This window comes from Natrix helvetica (genome assembly GCF_964273705.1).
Source record: "Natrix helvetica genome assembly, chromosome: 1".
NCBI classification, from domain to species: Eukaryota; Metazoa; Chordata; class Lepidosauria; order Squamata; family Natricidae; genus Natrix; species Natrix helvetica.
In genome coordinates, this window is record NC_138548.1 from 79218963 (window position 1) to 79236236 (window position 17274).

The 17274-nt window shown below is 40.2% G+C and overlaps 2 protein-coding genes across 2 annotated transcripts in view; one reads left to right on the forward strand and one right to left on the reverse strand.

Annotated features, from left to right (window-relative positions):
* Window positions 1–2646, reverse strand: part of NR1H3 (nuclear receptor subfamily 1 group H member 3) — a 33357-nt gene extending 30711 nt beyond the window's left edge. Inside the window, exon 1 of the mRNA XM_081953565.1 lies at window positions 2418–2646. The gene's annotated coding sequence lies outside the window, so the exon portion shown is untranslated. The remainder of the gene's footprint in view (window positions 1–2417) is intronic.
* ACP2 (acid phosphatase 2, lysosomal) overlaps window positions 1–17248 on the forward strand; it is a 49837-nt gene extending 32589 nt beyond the window's left edge. Inside the window, exons 2-12 of the mRNA XM_081953553.1 lie at window positions 6345–6509; window positions 7111–7206; window positions 8008–8094; window positions 10246–10398; window positions 10776–10874; window positions 11006–11095; window positions 13237–13369; window positions 13456–13544; window positions 14033–14139; window positions 14667–14842; window positions 14930–17248. Of these exons, the coding sequence (XP_081809679.1) occupies window positions 6390–6509; window positions 7111–7206; window positions 8008–8094; window positions 10246–10398; window positions 10776–10874; window positions 11006–11095; window positions 13237–13369; window positions 13456–13544; window positions 14033–14139; window positions 14667–14842; window positions 14930–15066 (1287 nt within the window). The 5' untranslated portion in view covers window positions 6345–6389 and the 3' untranslated portion in view covers window positions 15067–17248. The remainder of the gene's footprint in view (window positions 1–6344; window positions 6510–7110; window positions 7207–8007; window positions 8095–10245; window positions 10399–10775; window positions 10875–11005; window positions 11096–13236; window positions 13370–13455; window positions 13545–14032; window positions 14140–14666; window positions 14843–14929) is intronic.
* Window positions 17249–17274: the final 26 nt, after the last annotated feature.

The following is a 17274-nucleotide window of genomic DNA, read 5'->3' on the forward strand; positions in this document are numbered from 1 at the left end:
GTCTCAAGTCCCTTTATGCCCACAATAAATCTAAGTCCAGTCCACCTTGAATTCCATTGACTCTTATCTGCCACCTTTTTGCTTTTTTAGTAGTTCAGATTTTTGTAGAGAGCGTAAATTTGCAATAAACCTTTATATTAATTTGAACTGCCTGGGCTCCCTGATTTTCCCATGCTTGACAGAACACCTTGCTAAATTTATCCTGCTTTTTAGTACACAACTTCTTTAATGCTTTGTGGGAAATCTGTAAACATAATATTTCTTAAGTTCAACAAAATGTCTAACAAAGTACCCTTTGGTGTTTTGATGAGCAAGTTAAGTATGGGCTGGGTGGCACATGACAGATGGCTCAAAAATCATTCTGAAAAGGTGTTTATTAACGGTTCTGTCATTTGTCAAAAATCTCACTGAGAGTTTAATTTGGATTTCTGTACTAAGACTGTGATAGGATTCAATGATTCAACCAGTCTCTCCCAATTGTATTATTTTATGAATCAGGGGACTAAACAGCCCTGGAAAGCCAAGCCAAAGTGATACAAGATGCATCTTACAAAAAAGATTCTGCCTTGTAATAAAACGGTTAGTCAGAAAAGGTGCTACCAGACTGCTGATATTTTGCCACTATAGATTAACATAGTTCTCCTTCTACAATGCCAAAAGAACATACTAAAGTAGCATTGGCTGTTCTTGTACAATAACCCATTGTTTGCTTGCTCCTGTCTTATTGAATAACTCAGTTCACTGGATACACATAACACAATGAATCATAAAGTAACCTCACTGACTGCTTTGGACAATACATTGAGTGATACTATGCCAATTATCTGCTGCTTAGCAGGTTGTGTGAACGCAGCCAGCATCTTACATTCTGCCACTGATTATCGAATCTAAGAGTCCTGCTATACTGCAACAAAGGTCTGTTTACTATGTTTAGTATCTTGTAAGATTTGATTCCTGTGATCAGATTTGAAGGCGATATCATTCCCTCTGGTCTCATATAAATTATGCAATATTTATTGCATCTATAAGATTCCTATGCAGGTAAAGTGCAGTCTCTTTTTACAAAACTGATGAGAAAGAAAGTGTCTTGTTCAAGGCTGTCCACTCAGTATATGACTACAGAAAGGTTGAAATCAAACTAGCATTGCACAGTGTCCCACAGACAATCTTACAGGCCAGTAAGGTGGACTTTAAACCATTGCCATTAAATCCCTTTCGTGATGTGGAAGCTACATCTACATGTTTTACAAGTTCCCTGGTGATTGAAATCTTGAAATGATTAATCACAAATAGTAATTATTATAAATAATGCCCTACACGAGGCACCAACATCTAATTGACCTTGTCTGAGCTTGGAGGATAAGTAGCCTGATAGGGTTGGGAGACCTCCTCAGAATTTCAGGGCTGTAGCCTAGACTAGGAAATTGGAAAACACACACACACACACACACATTAAGCCATCAGTAACAAACTGCTTATCTGTGGTTGCTAATGAAACAATATCAGGGGAGGGGGCTCAACTTGAAGACTTTATTAGAAATAATATTGCATCCATATATTAACTTGATGTTTTCCCAAGACTTGTTTATTCAGGGCAAATAAAACCTTACTCAAGGTTAATTGAACGAATACTCTGAGTTTGTAAAGCACGTGGAACCACCAGGCCTGCATTCACACTCCAGATTAAAAAATGACTGGCGACTTTGTGGTCCAGTGATGACTCAGCCACCCTTCCATTCAATCTCCTTTTATAATGATTGCAAGTTTCAAACGACTAGCATCTTGAAGCTGCTACTGCTGCTTTTTACATCATTGCCATTCTCCATCACCAGCTTGACTGGATGGATATCTACACTGACACTAGGTTGAACTAAAATGCCCAGGAAAGTTTGTTTACATTTGCAGTTTTGGATGCAAAACTCCAAAATAAGCTACATTTTGTTCCAACAATCAGTATGGGACATTGAACATCCTACTTTGAAAGTTACCCATCTTTTCCACAGGTTTTTTTTTTGTTGCCTCCCCTCCTAATCTGCTCACCAAAACGAGAGAATAGCCAGAAGACATTCTCTTACTTAGTCATCTTTGTGTAGTTACAGAATTTATTCCCAGAATCAGACCAGCGGTTCTTCACGTGTACCTTCACAGAGCAGGGCAACTTAGAGTCACGAACGGAGTCCTTACTGCTCCGGAGCCTCTGAGAGTAATTTATAAAAATACACCTGTGTGGTGGCTGCTTTGGCGCCGGCAGGTGTTTTTGCGTTGGTGCCTTCCACTGACGCGAGGAGGAATTCCTAGCAACGCCCCCCTAGGAACATTACGGAGACCCCAGGGTTGCTGAAGCAAGGCGAGCTCACTGGAGGAGGGCTACCACATTCCCAAGCTGCCGTGAAGATCGCGCAAACAAATGTAATTACCGGTCCAGAACAGCAGGTCCGGGAACGGCGACAGTCCCGGAAGGGGAAGGACGCGCTGCTCACGGCAAGCCAAAGGAGCAAATGTCGATAAACCGGCTCTCGGGAAAAGGCAGGATGGGGGCTCTAACTCAACCCTGCGCTCCGTCGTTCTCGGCTGAGGAGGGCCACTGTGCACAAGTGACAGTGAGGTAATGCGAGTCTCTGCAACAACAGCCGCCGCTTTCGAGTCACATGCTTGAACTTTCCCCAACTCCACCCCCTGGCGGTCCTTTCTTTCCCCGGTTGGATTGCTACATCCTGGCCGCGGGGCGGGCAGACCATCCAGTGGCGGGGGTGGGATGGGGGCCGCCGTCCCTCTCCCTGGCTTTCCTCCGAATCGGTGGGAGCCTCATAGTCACCTAATGAGGATGCTTGTTAATGCCGTTATTGGTATGTACTGTACCGGTACTGTACCTCAACGGAATCCTGTGAAAATGAAAGGCTTGCCACGTTGAGTCGAACTGTCGAAAACGGTCCTCTTTTGAACCAGTAACTGAGTTCACCCCGCAATCTGGGACAAAGTTTTTTTTTTACAGCTGAATATACCCACATTTAGCTGGTTCGAGTTCGTTTTCCAGTTCATTAAAACTGTGGCCCACCTGAAGATTTTCTTAAATTATCATAAGCAGAAAGATGCCAAGAGTTTCTCTTCAGCCTTGCCCAGGTTGAAGGGTTCACCTCAGGTGAACTGCTTCTCAGGAGACATGCAGGCTTGTGATGTACATGTATATATCTGAACTAGACTCCATGTCACATAATAAATGTGGATATATGCATAATTATTTATTTTGTCATGTTTAGTGTATATTGGAGGCCGTGACCCTTTGAGAGCTGTATGTGTGAGAGAGAGGGGGGAGGGAGGGAGAGCGAGCGGGGAGAGCAAGGTACACACTAGCTTTGCCCTAGACATCCCATAGCATATCTCGGAGTATCATCTTGGTTGACATCTAGAACATCTACAAAGTGTTCTGTCTTTCAGTTCATCTGAACTGTAACCTTCCAGGAATGCTTTGAAGACACATTGTTTTTTCCCCATCTAATTACGGGGAGTTGGCAACCATTAACCTAATGACCAAAGTTACAACGGTACTGAAAAAGTGACTTATGTCTGGTCCTTGCACTTTTGACCTTTGCAGCATCCTCACCTGAAACTTGGGTGCTTAACAACTAGTTGGTATTTATGTCAACTGTAGCATTCCAGATTCCTGTGATTACCTTTTGTGACCTTGCAGCCAGCTTCTGATAAGCAAAGTCAAGGAGGGAAGCTAGATTTCTTTAATGATTGGGTGAGTCACTTAAGAACTACAGTGATTCACTTAATATACAAAATAAAAATGGTGGTAAAATTGGATATGACTCAAAACGAAGCCTTACTTAGCAACAGAAATGATAGTCCCAATTGTGGTCCTAGGTTGAGGATTATCTATACAAGCAATAAAATCTTGTCTCAAGTACCATAAATGGACAAAGATATCATAGGTGGATATTGAGAACCTTATTTTCCATGTAGATAGTATCAAATCCTACTTTAAGGGTGATCCAACCAGTACTATACATAACACCCAAAATGTAGTTTTTATCATAGATATGTATAAAGGCACAGATCTGTGTAAAGGTATTATAATATTTACAAATTTGTCTCATTGGGATATCTTTAAATTGGTCAGGAGATAGCTTTTGCCCCAGTTTGTACCACTTTATGCTTCCAAATATGAAATCATAGTTACCATTAAATTATCTTGAGGTTGTTGGGTGGTTTTTTTTTTTGCTTTTTGTGCTCAGAATTATTTGTTATCAGCAAATTTGATCACCACAATGTTTACACACTCCAGAACTAGTAAAAAACGACTAGTCCCCAGCAGATCCCCTTGGGCACCTCCCTTGTGAAAATTACCGATTAGTTCTACATTCTGTTTCCTATTCTTCAGTTGAAAATGTAGAAAGGGAACTTTCTACAACTTCCTGAATGTGTTCTGGAATTTGTTATGTGGAACCTCCGCAAAACCCAACTATTTTGAAAGTTGGAGACTTGAGTTTGCAAGGGTAAAATGGGGGGGGGGGGGTGTAAACCCAAACGGTGTGGCTAATTGTGTGGTTCAGTGTGTTGGGCAAATGTGGGCATATGGATTAATGCTTAATCATGGTCAAATAAATCACAGGACAGCTTGACATGTGACAGAGACCAAGCATGTGTTTGCTGAATCTTCTGTTTCTGTATGCTTACTGGCAATTTCAAAGAACTATAAAATGATGTTGAGACAGGATTTCCCAGACTACTCCTTCTTTATGAATAACAATGTTATTGTAAATAGTGCTTCACCAATATTTCACTTCAACCAGACATACTTATAATTTGATGCTTCTTTTCACAGATATATTTAGATGGAGGCAGAACTAGAGATGAGTTGTATTTGCTGGTTTCCAGGTGTCTGTTCCAGGGATTAGTTGTATGGAGAAGTTACATTTGAAACTTCACATTAAAAAAAAGATTTTAAACTTTATATTAAAAGATTTGAAACTTTACATTAAAACAAATCTTTGGTAACACTATACAATCCTTGTGAGTGTCTAATGTCTAAAACTATTTATCCTGGTTTGTTTGGCTTCCTCCTAAAAATATAAATTCAGGCAGCAATATTTTGTCCAAGCTCTTTAACAAGACTCAGTGTGATTTAGTACACTATTTATTATTTCTTGGCTAACAGTCTGATAGGATGGACTTAGTTCTTCTGATATCAGATCTTCATGATGATAAGGTCAATGTGTATAGTTCAAGACTTGCCTTCCTCGTCTCTTCTTTGAGCAAGATTTTCATTTTCTAAAAAGTTTGCCTTCTTTCATCTAATAACTTAATGACCATTTCCCATGCAGCCACCCTCTCAGGTTTCCTGACACTGTACAAATTCTTCCCTGATCTGAGCTGCAATCTGCAATATTTGGGATATTGCCAAAAGACTGAGGATATGATTGGCACTCACCTGGCTACTAACTTAAGGGCATCTCCAAGATCTACCTATTTTCACTTGGTGATATAGCTTGTCTACTTTTCTACAATCTTTTACAGTAACTGCAAACTGATATTTCTTTCTTTTTTACTCTCAGCTGAGGTACTCTTTTTTTCTTTTCTGTTGAGATTTTTATTTTCATCTTTTATTCATCTGCCATTTTTTAATACATCCGTGGATTATAAAGCATTTCGTAAGTGAAGAATTTCCTGAACTACAGTGGGATAAAAATAAAAGTGGTTCTAAACATAGATTAATAGTTAACATTTATTCTTACATTTATTCTTGCACTCCGAAAAGTATTTCGGAGTGCAGGGGTCTCCAAACTCAGGTCCGTGGACCGGGAGTGGGACCAGGCAGCGGCATGCCAGAAACTGGATCATGCAAACATGTGAAGCCCCATGGGGTAAGGTTTCCTGCCTAAGCAGGGGGTTGGACTAGAAGACCTCCAAGGTTCCTTCCAACTCTATTATTCTGTTTTATTTCTAGAAGGCAAACTAAGAATCTCAGTTCTGCTTCAACATTAGCCACAGGAGAGATCCAAAGGAGAACTGAGAACTCTTATAGAACTTAGAAGAAATTTCCTGACAGTTAACCAGTGGAACGGCTTTTGCCTTCAGAAGTTGTGGGTGCTCCATCGGTGGAAGTTTTTAAAAAGAGACTGGACATCCATTTGTCTGAAATGGTATATAGGGTCTCCTGCTTGAGCAGGGGGCTGGACTAGAAGACCTCCAAGGTCCCTTCCGACTCTGTTATTCTGCTATCCGATCGCTTCCCTCCCTTTCCCTAACAAAATGCTTTCTCCGAAAAGACGGCCGGGAAAGCTTCAAACGCTGCTATTGAGCATGCGCGGCTAAATGGAGCATGCTCACTTTTTCCCCAGGAACGGAGGTCGAGCAAGGAACATCGATGGTTGCCGAAAAAAGACATGGAAGGTAGAGAAAGTCGCTGCAACTGGAGAGGGCTCCCCTTCACCTTTACCCTGGGCTTCATCCTCCTGTTAGCCCCGCCGATCGCCCAGAGCCGGACTCTCCGCTTCGTGACTTTGGTGAGCAGCCAACGAACTTGGCGGTAGGGGGTTACTAAGTGGGGGAGCCGGCAGGCAATCATGTGGCTCAGGTGACGCGTGTCCCGAGGGGTTATTTTGATTTGCCTTTTTTAAAAGGGAAAACAAGGAAAGGGGAGAAATCTGTGAACTGCTGCCAAGAAGTTCACCGTGAGATCCGTTTTAAAAGCGGCGTGAAAAACCGTGAGATCCCTTTGAAAAGCCAATTGCGGCGATTTTTGGTTAATCTGGTAGAAAAACGACGCCGACGACGCCTTGCCCAGCCGTTTTTATGGCATCGGGACAGAGCATTAGGTGGCGTCCTGCCTTTTTCTTGCAGGTCTGAGTGGAGGTGAAATCTTCACGTATTGTTGCCATCCAAACGTTGCCATTCTCCGCATTTTGCTAGTTGCGGGAGCGTTGGAAGGGAAGAATCCAGCGAGGCGGGAGAGGCTGGTCGCTCGGTACGGCTGTCCCGCCTAGTAACAGCAGTCCCCCCGCGCCTTTCGAGCTAAATAATAACGTTTTCCCCAAACCTAAATTAGAATTGCCACAAGCATGTGAATGGGCTACCCAGAATGCACGTCTTTCTGATTTCCTCCAGTTGTATCGGCATGGAGATCGCTCCCCCGTGAAGACATATCCCCGAGATCCCTACCAGGAAAGCGCCTGGCCCCAAGGATTTGGACAGCTGTCTCAGGTGGGACTCCCAAAATAAATTGCTGGTGGGAACTTTAAAAATCAAGGGAACTACTATTTTGAAGCCAGGAATGAAGAACTGCCTTGTCAACAAGCGTCACTCAAGCACTTTTAGCAAGAGTTTAACATTTCCTGCTTTGTTCTCCCCTCCCCCCTCTCTTCTGGAGTGCTATTCTTACATAACTTTTTCCTACTTTCTTTGTTATCTCAGGAACAGTGATGAGTTCTGAGCTCCTTACCTGTATTTGAGCCCTTTGGCGATCCCATTGCAACCAGTACAGTTGCAACGGGGCCCGGCGTGCACCACATGAATGCTCACAGTGCGTACTTACCTCTTGCGACGCCTCTGCGACGCTCCAGCCACTTGGCGGAGCGTTGCGCAGGCACCGTGCGCTCTGTGCGCGGAAGCGCCAAAGGGCTCAAATACAGGTAAGGAGCTCGGGTGGGCCCTCTGGAGCACCGTACTGGAACGGTACCCGGTGCTCCGGGCAGGCACCAGTACGCCCACCACTGCCCAGGAAGCTGTAGTATCACTCAAAAACCAAGGAGATGATCAGTTATAATTAATTATTAAGTTTATTTTATTGCAAAAACAACTGAAAATTTAAAAAGAAGAAATACGACAGAAAATAGATCTTTGAAGGAGAGTTGTTGTTCTCTCCATTTCAGGAAGTTGTTTTGTTCACATTTCCTCCACTGAAAACATTTGAGCTGTAAAAACATTCTTTTTACTTTCTGCTGTTTTGTAAACTAGCAGTTAAGACCTGCTTCACTGTTAATTTGTCCATGTTGATATGAATAGGAAGGGATGCAGCAACAGTGGGACCTGGGCCAAGCTCTTCGTAGGCGTTATGATGGATTCCTGAATGCGTCATACAAAAGGCAAGAGGTTGGTGCACTCCGTATGACTAGCGGTAACAATACAACTATATTTTCCTTGTTCCTTCTGTGCATTTTGCATAATATTGCTTTACCACAATCGAGAAGAGGTATGTGTACAGATTTTATTTTCTGGGTTAATCTGTTGCATAATCATACATTACATTAGAGAAAGGCATTGAGTGATGTGTCACAAGAAAAGGGCTAAGTCAATATATGTATAAATATCTCAGAGGAAGAGACAAAGATAAAGCTTTTCGGTTTTAAATGTGATACAATATTGGGTAGGATAGTTAATATTCTAGAACAGTGGTGTCAAACTGGCGGCCCACGGGCCAGATGCGTCACATACAGGACACGCCTACCCCAGCTCCGCAAAGGCAAAAAACGTCACGCAACATCAATGTGACATGGCCAATTTGACAACCTTGCACTAGAAAATGGCAACTTTAAGACTTGTGGACTTTAACTCCTAGAATTCCCCAGCCAGTATGAAGTCCACATGTCTTAAAGTTTCCAAGATTGGAAACCCTTGCCTCAGAGGACAGAAATAAAATTCAAAATAATCTGGATAATCTAAAGAAATGAGCTGAAAAGACAAGTATATAGTTCTTTACTTATGAAACAGAAATGAAATGAACACTGAGTGAAAACTGAGTTTAATCTAGCAGTGGGATGTGGATGCAAAAATTGAAAACCCAATATAGGTTTCATCAATATGAATATAATGTCCAATTACATGACCTAATCATTGTTTTAATATGACCTTCTGTTGAATCCTGAGTCAAGTTTCAGGCACTATTTTAAGAAGGTATCAGTGAAATCAGAACAGGTTCAGTGAAGACCAATGAGGATGATCGGGATTAAAAAACTAAGTGCAATGAAGAAAGATTAAAGTGGGTATTTGCCTTGAGAAAAGATGGTTAAAAGGAGATACAGATTTTTTAGATAACTGAAAGAATTTCAAAGAGAAAGTGGTTACGATGTGTTCTCTCTCATCCTAATATGCAAGATACAGAGTAACTTGATTGCATTTTTAGGAAAGCAGGTTCCAATTGAATATTTAAAAACACCATTTAATGAGAATGAATCAATTACTCAGAGAGAGCTCCCCTTCATTAGATGTGTTAGGCAGATCAGATGGTCATCTGTTGGAATGCTTTAATTAAGATTCTTGCACTGAGCAGGGGATTGCATTCAAAGGATTCAGTGTCCCTTTCTAAATCCACAACCATATTGTTTATTCAGTATAGTTCAGAAACATTTCATTTAGATAGCTTGGACCATCAAAGAGTAATTCCCTTTTCAAAGAACTGTTTGTTTATGACACATATATCTGAACGATCTGTTCACCTGACATCTATTCACTTATGGCACAATGTGTTCTGGTCAAGAACAACATTGTTTTGCAGGATTCATTCACAAATATGTGGACGTGCCTGAAGAAAAAGCCAATTCCTATTTCTATGAACAGCTCATTGCCCATACATTTACACACTTGTGGTACTGCACTTTGAACCACAGCTCTTGGGTTGAAAATGTTGCCAGCTCAAGATTTGCGGTTTTGATTAAAATAGACTTCCTAGGCTTGTTCTTAAATAGCCTGAGTATAGTAATGACAGTGACACTAAGGTACTGTATTGTTCAGAGTATAAGACGCACCTTTTTCCCCCTCAAAAAAGAGGCTGAAAATCTTATCTTATACACTGAATACAGCACTTTTTGCCTCCCGAAACCCTGCCCCTTCACCAAAATGGCCATGCAGAGCATTTAGCAGGCTTTCAGGGTGCTCTTGGGGGCTGGGGAGGGCAGAAATGAGCAAAAAAATGGCCATTTTTTGCTCGATTTTGACCCCCCCTCCAGCCCCCAGGAGAACTCTATAAGCCTCCTAAAGGCTATGCATGCCCTTTTTTTGACAAAAAATCGGCCTGTGTTTGCAAAAAACAGGCCGTGTTTTGCTCGTTTGGGGGGGGCACCCCCCAGGAGCACTTTACAAGCCTCCTAAAGGCTATTCATTCCCTTTAAAAAAAAAACTGGGTCATTTTTGGGAGGTCTGCAGAGTGCAAAAACTTTTTTTTAATTTGCCTCTTCAAAATCTTAGTGCGTCTTATACTCCGAAAAATATGGTAATTCACTTCTATTTGTCTTTTTTCTCTGGAAGATCTTTGTTCGCAGTACAGATTTTGATCGAACCTTGATGAGTGCCGAGGCGAATCTGGCAGGCCTGTATCCTCCAGAAGGACAGCAAGTGTTTAATCCTAATATTACTTGGCAGCCTATTCCTGTACACACTGTACCTGACCACATGGAGAGGGTGAGTCACTTGTAACACTTTAAATGTTGGAAGATTAGGTCCATCTCTGTCAAAATATCCCTCTTCAATACTTTTCTTTTCTACTACCTTGAGCTCCCCTCTTCTGTTTTTTAATGTTAATTCCCAGCTGTTATAGGAGAGCTGTGAGGTGCAATGGAATCTGATAAACTGCTATTCACAAAAGTTTATGTCTTATTATAAAACCTTGTCGGTCATAAAAAGGGTTACGAGACTCTGATTTTTAATTGCCAGATTTCTTAGCCAAAACAAATAGGTAGCTCCTAGAGAAGCAGATTGTCATGAAATTAGTGATCATAAAAAGGGATTTGTGCTCAAATTAGCATTTTTAATCTAGTATCAATGCTGCTTCTTTCCAGTTGTTGCGGTTTCCATTACCTTCCTGTCCCCGTTATGAACAGCTGCAAAATGAGACCAGGCAGACGCCAGAGTATATAAATATGACCGTCCACAATATGGTACATTGCTTTCTATGTATTTTATACATCGTATAATATTTTGCTTTCTTTATGTAATTATTGGGATCATGGAAAGAAAGAATATGTACAGTATATATATATATATATATGTATATATATTACCTCTACAGGAATTCTTGAAAATGGTGGCAAACATGACAGGAATTCAGGATGTTTCCCTTGAATCTGTCTGGAGCGTGCATGATGCACTCTTCTGTGAGGTACGTTAGTTTTGTGTTGTAAGTTAGTCATTTGCTTTCGGTGCTTGTTAAAATTATTGCCTCAGTAATGTTTGAAACTACCTATGCTCTTACTCAAGGGCTACTTAAAGTATATATTACAGATTCATGGAGAATGTTCATGACATGATTGTCCTGAACAGAAATACTTCTGTTATTACTCAAATTGTTATTATTGTTGTACCATGCATATAATAACCATCTAATAAGAAAGGTTTCGAATATGTGACTTAGTTACTGAAAGTGGATGCACTTTCTCTCTGAAGAATACGTATGTATTTATTATTGATCCCCCTCCAGACAATCTACTCTGAAGAGTTAAGAGACCCTCCAATATGGGTGGGGCAATCAAAAACACACACTATCTTGCTCTTTTCTGAGTAGCAGCTTCTGTTCTATCAGAAGACCTGCAAACTAACCCCAAAATGAAACCAGAATTATATAGAAGTACATTGTTCTAAACCTCTAGCACAGTCTTTCACTATCTGGTAAACTTCTAATGTGGATTTTAATACCATCTAGACATCATAAAGGCTAGGATGGCTGAGGTCCAGATTGAGAAGGTCTTCCCTATTCAAATTGTATTCATGTAAAACCTCTGTGTATTCTTCTTCCGTAAAAAAGAATTATTTCCATTCCTGTAGGCCCATGATGGTGAACCTATGGGTACACACGTGTCCAAAGTGGTACATGAAGCCATTTGCCCGGCATGCGTGGCCTTGCCTGTTTGTCTTCTGGCTTTCTGATTGTGTGTGTGATGATCAGCTGTCCTTCACACGCGTGTCAGCGGCAAAAACCAGTGTGTGCATGTGTGCTGGCCAGCTGATTGTCGGGTACGCATGCACACCTGAACCCAGAAGTTCAGCTTTTCCGGAGCACAATCCTTTTGGGCGCAACCAGTCTGTGCATGCCTGCCAGCCAGCTGATTGTTGGGCACACATGTGTGCTAAAACCCAGAAGTTCAGCTTTTTCAGAATGTGATCTCTTCGCACAAGCGGCAGTACTGAAAACTGACCTTCGCTTGCATGCCAGACAGCTGATTGTTGGGCACGCATGCACGCTAGAACCTGGAAGTTCGGCTTTTCCGGAGCGTGGCATCAGTGCCGAAACGATTTGCCATCACTGCTGTAGGCTAATCAAACTGTTGCAATATAGACAAACCCTATTCTTCATATTCTTACTGAGAGGTACATTGTCTAATATTAGTGTCTATAGTTAACATAGATAGAGGTCTCACTCACACACAGACCCTGATCTGTGCAACAGGAAAAAAAATTCCCATGCAAACATACATCAGATTGCATCAGATTAGGAGACATCTTAGTCACATTGCATTACATACCATAGGATATGACTTTTGATTTCACGGAGCTGGTAATATAGAAAAGATCCAAATTCTGGTTGATGATCTTAACAGTGATAACGATAACTGGAAATATTACTTCATAAATTAGAATGATAAATTGATGAAAATCTAGGTTGAATCTGATACATGATTTTAAATTGACAGGTTCCTTTAACATGACTAATAGAAATTAAGTTACAGTCTACATTTGATATTTGTCAATAGTATATTGCATTTTAACCTTAAACCAAATTCCATATTTTCAACCACACCGCTGCCCTTGTTTACATAATAATTTGAGGAAAGCCAATTCAAACATTTTACTTTAATAATTTCTTGATAGTACCTGTGACCCAACACACACGCTGCTATAGAAAATATATAAGCTGACATATTATTTCAAACAATGCTAAGCCCTATTAAATACTTAAAATACCGTAGTTGTCCTGCTCCAAAAATAGTACGGTAGGTATGTTGTCAAATTTAACATTTTCAGTCAACATGGAAGCAGCTTTTCAGACTTGGGAGTCTGTAACCCTGTGTAAAAATACCTCAATATTAAATCATTTGAATATTGGGGCTATTATTAATATTTTGATGAAAAATATGTTACTATTTACTAATTACTAAATGATGTTCGTTTTGTACATTATTCTTACTCATCATTCCAAAATTGTATTAAGCTGCAAACAGGCTCTGTATGACATAATTCTGAGATTTTAGGAATATTACATTCATTTTCCAAAGGGCAAATAACCTTTTTCTTGTGTCTTTCTAGTCAATGCACAAAATGCATCTTCCAGCATGGGTAACTCCTGTGGTGATGGCCAAACTGAAGGAGTTAAAAGATTTTAGTTTTAATGTCCTTTTTGGCATCTATAGACGAGTGGAAAAAGCTCGCCTGCAGGGCGGTAAGTAAAGAAGAAATGTTTATTCAAGTAATAACCGGGGAGTGTCTGTAAGAGATTATGATCTAGACTTTTTTTTCTTACTATAGGAGTTCTTTTGTCTCAAATAAGGAAGAATCTTACCTTAGCTACAAAAGACTCAGCACCTCACCATTTCAAAATGCTTATGTACTCAGCGGTAAGTTTGGCGTGTTGAATCAGTTACCCAGTTTCCTGATCATATCCTCCCTTGTCATTGCAAAGGACAGATCCAGATACTTTCAGTGTCTCCCCTTCTGTAATACCCTACAACAGCGGTCCCCAAACTTTTGGGTACCAGGGACCAGTTCCATGGAGAGGGGCTGAGTTGGAATGGACCTTGGAGGTCTTCTAGTCCAACCCCCTGCTTAGGCAGGAAACCCTACCCTCATGGGGCTTCCCATGTTTGCATGGTCCAGTTTCTGGCATGCCATAGCCTGGTCCCAGTCCATGGACCGAGGTTTGGAGAACCCTGCACTCTGAAATACTCTTCATTGTAAGCATAAATGCTAACTACTAATCTATGTTCTACAATCACATTAGTTTTTATCCCACTGTAGTTCAGGAAATTCTTCACTTACAAAATGCATTTTAGATTGTCTTCTGTGCACGTCAAGGGGAAGATTCATATATTTCTTCTTTCCTCAGCATGACACCACTCTTGCGGCACTGCAGACAGCTCTGAATGTTTACAATGGGAAGCAACCGCCCTATGCTTCATGTCATATATTTGAACTGTACCAAGAAGATGATGGGTGAGGGCTTTGCTCAGGGTATCAAATGGATATAAGGACTCAAAGGCAACTGCATGCTGAACTTGTAACGTTCAGAATACACTCAGAAAAGACAAATGACTTTAAAAGAGAATTACAATCTTCAGAGCAATTCGTAGTTACCTTTTCCAATCTGTTTAAAATAATTATTATTTTCCACCAATGCCAATTAACTTTGATGTGAATATGAGAAAATAGCCATTAACCTATGCATTATGCAAGTACTTTGATACAGTTGTGGACACAATATTTAAGAACCAATCCTTTCCACCTGTTGTGATCTGATACAAAAAATATACCAGAGAAATAGCTATATTGCATAAGGACAGTGCTCCAAACCGGGGGGGGGGGGGGGGGGTGTTCTAACGTTTTTAGATTTCCAGTATTAAACAAAGGAGATTAGATTGGATAGAAATTGCATGCTTCAGTGATTGGTTCCCATAGAAAATGTGATATAAAACAGCTGACAGACCATTAATACCTGTTTCTCTCATATGTCATGCTTCCAGTAATTTTACAGTGGAGATGTTCTTTCGGAATGAGAGTCACAAGGAGCCTTATGCATTGCTGCTTCCCGACTGTAAACAGCGCTGTCCCCTGCAACAATTCCTGCAGCTTACAGAGCTGGTTATTTCACAGGACTGGAAACAGGAATGTCAGATAATAAGCACATGGAATGACACAGGTGAGTGAGGTCGGATGAATCTGAAGGAAGATTCGTGTAAGATTAAACCATTATAATCAGGATGGTTTTTGTTTCACTCTTTTGCAGAACTAATTGTGACTTTGGCTGTCTGTGGATCTCTCCTCTTCTTACTTACTGTTCTGCTCATGACAGTACTCTTCCGTGTGAAGTCCCAGCCTCTTGGCTATAGCCATATTTCCAATGAAGGAGAGGAACAGCCTTGACAATTGCTTCAGCCCCTCCTGAGACAGCAAGAGGAAACAGAGCTGATCTCAGGGACAAATGGGGCCACATTCAATGACTAAACACCTTACTGGTTTTGATTTTTGAAGCACAAGAGTTGACAGTGGAGCTGTTGCAACTAGCAGATGCATTCTATCTAGCACAGCATAATGCAGTTAGCTTCTAGGAGTAAAGTGCCAACATGGTCTTAGATTGCTATTTCTCAGTGCGTGAGTAGTTCAACAAGAAGGTTAGGCTTTTCTTTCTCTGAACTCAATATCCTGTCTTAATGGTTTAAAAATGGTACAGAAAAGTGGCCCACTGCTCCTTAAAAAGCCTTCAGTCTAGTAGCTGCCACTTGTATCTGTCTTCTACACTGTGACAACGGCATGATGCTAAACCAGCAATAACCAATTGCTTCCACTGAGTCAGTAATTCAGAACAAATAATGGTTTCTATCGTAGAAAACAGCCATAGGAAGAAATCTTAAATTCACTCCACATAATGGGATTCACTTCCAAGCCAACACACACAGAATTGTGCAATAAGTACTTTACTCAGTCTTTAGATACTCAAGAGATAGGACAAGTGATATTAGATTCCTCCCTGCACTCTGTAACAGAAAAGGGGTTAATCAAATGTATGCATTCAAGCTATTATTTACATACCTATGTAGGGACATTAAAAGAACGTGCTTTAGGACACATGCTTAAACATTCAAAGGTCTTATTCAAATATCTGTGGTAGAAATATTTATCTCTCTGGTTTTACATTCCTAAACTTCATTTTGAAACATGCTGCTGAAGTTAAAGACCAGATAACTTTTAACTTAGCAGGTTCTATTGTTATGTAATAGACAGGGTCCTATATATTTGGGAGATCAGCAGCTCTCAAATCTTCCCTAGTGCCCATTCCATTCCACTGCTGCTGGTGCCACACATTTTCTCTTGCCTAAACCCTTTAACTTTTGGCCCGCTTTTTTTAAACTCTTTGACATTCACGGATTGCGCTTCACCTCAGATTGTATATTCCTTCTTTACATAATGCAATGCAACATAGATGTCCTTCTTATTCCTCTCCATGAAGAGAAAATTACTACACGTACTACCTCATCAGAAATATTTTATATGGCATATAAAAATCACAAGGCTATAATTTCAAATATTCACAAGACATAGCCAATTTCTTAACTTTAATCAAAATATTGGTTCACATTTCAGAGAAAATAATACTTTCCTTAGATCTGAATTCTATAGGATACAAAGTGCTCCTGAAGATGTGCAATGTATTTCCTTCACCCCTGAACAGTGGAATCTGAAGATAAGAATCCATAGTATAATTGCCACATAGTCCATAAAACCAGCACTTTTTAAATTACCGTCTCTGGAAAAAAACCCAAACCACCAATTTATTGCTCCAAGTTTTCTAACAAGTTCCATAAAAATCCTTTTTTATATTTCTCTACAGGACAATTTTCTACCATATAGATAGTCTTTTTTTATCTTCAACTGGAGCACAGCCCATCAATTTGTTTGCAATAGCAGGACTAAATGCTAAGAACACCTCCCACCCCACACTTAAAAAAAATCCATTCTCTCTTTCCTTAAAACAGACTTCTTAAAAAGAGCAATACTGGTTACTTGCTGTAATCGAATACATCTAAGTATACAAAAATGCCAGGAGATATAAAGTAAAAAATGTAATGGTGTGTTTTGCTTTTTCTGGGCTGAAACTGCAATCCTACTCCAAGGAGATACTGAAAAGTCCCACTTGGTCATTACAAAACATTTCACATGTTACATTTCCTCTAAAGCCACTACATTAGTATCCTGTTACTAAAGAGTACACAAGACAATTGCCAAAACAATTCCCAATTCCATTTGAAGTTGTCTTTCTTATTTTTCTATTGAAACTAACTGTATGATACTGTATGTCTCCTGCAGGGCAGGATGGAAGATAGAACCAAGAGAAACTCAGATAAATCACTTCCAGAAATGAATCAAGTCAATGTATATGCCAAGGCTAAGTTGTAAATAATGGGAAATAACGGGGAAAATAATGGGAAATAATTTGCTTTGATACATAATGAAGAAAAATTATGATTTATTTCTTGAGACTAAATGTTGCTGTAATTCACTTGATCACTTTCTTAATGTTTTCATTAAAAACCAAGATGAGACTAAATTTTTGCTCCCTTTTTTATTGTTTTG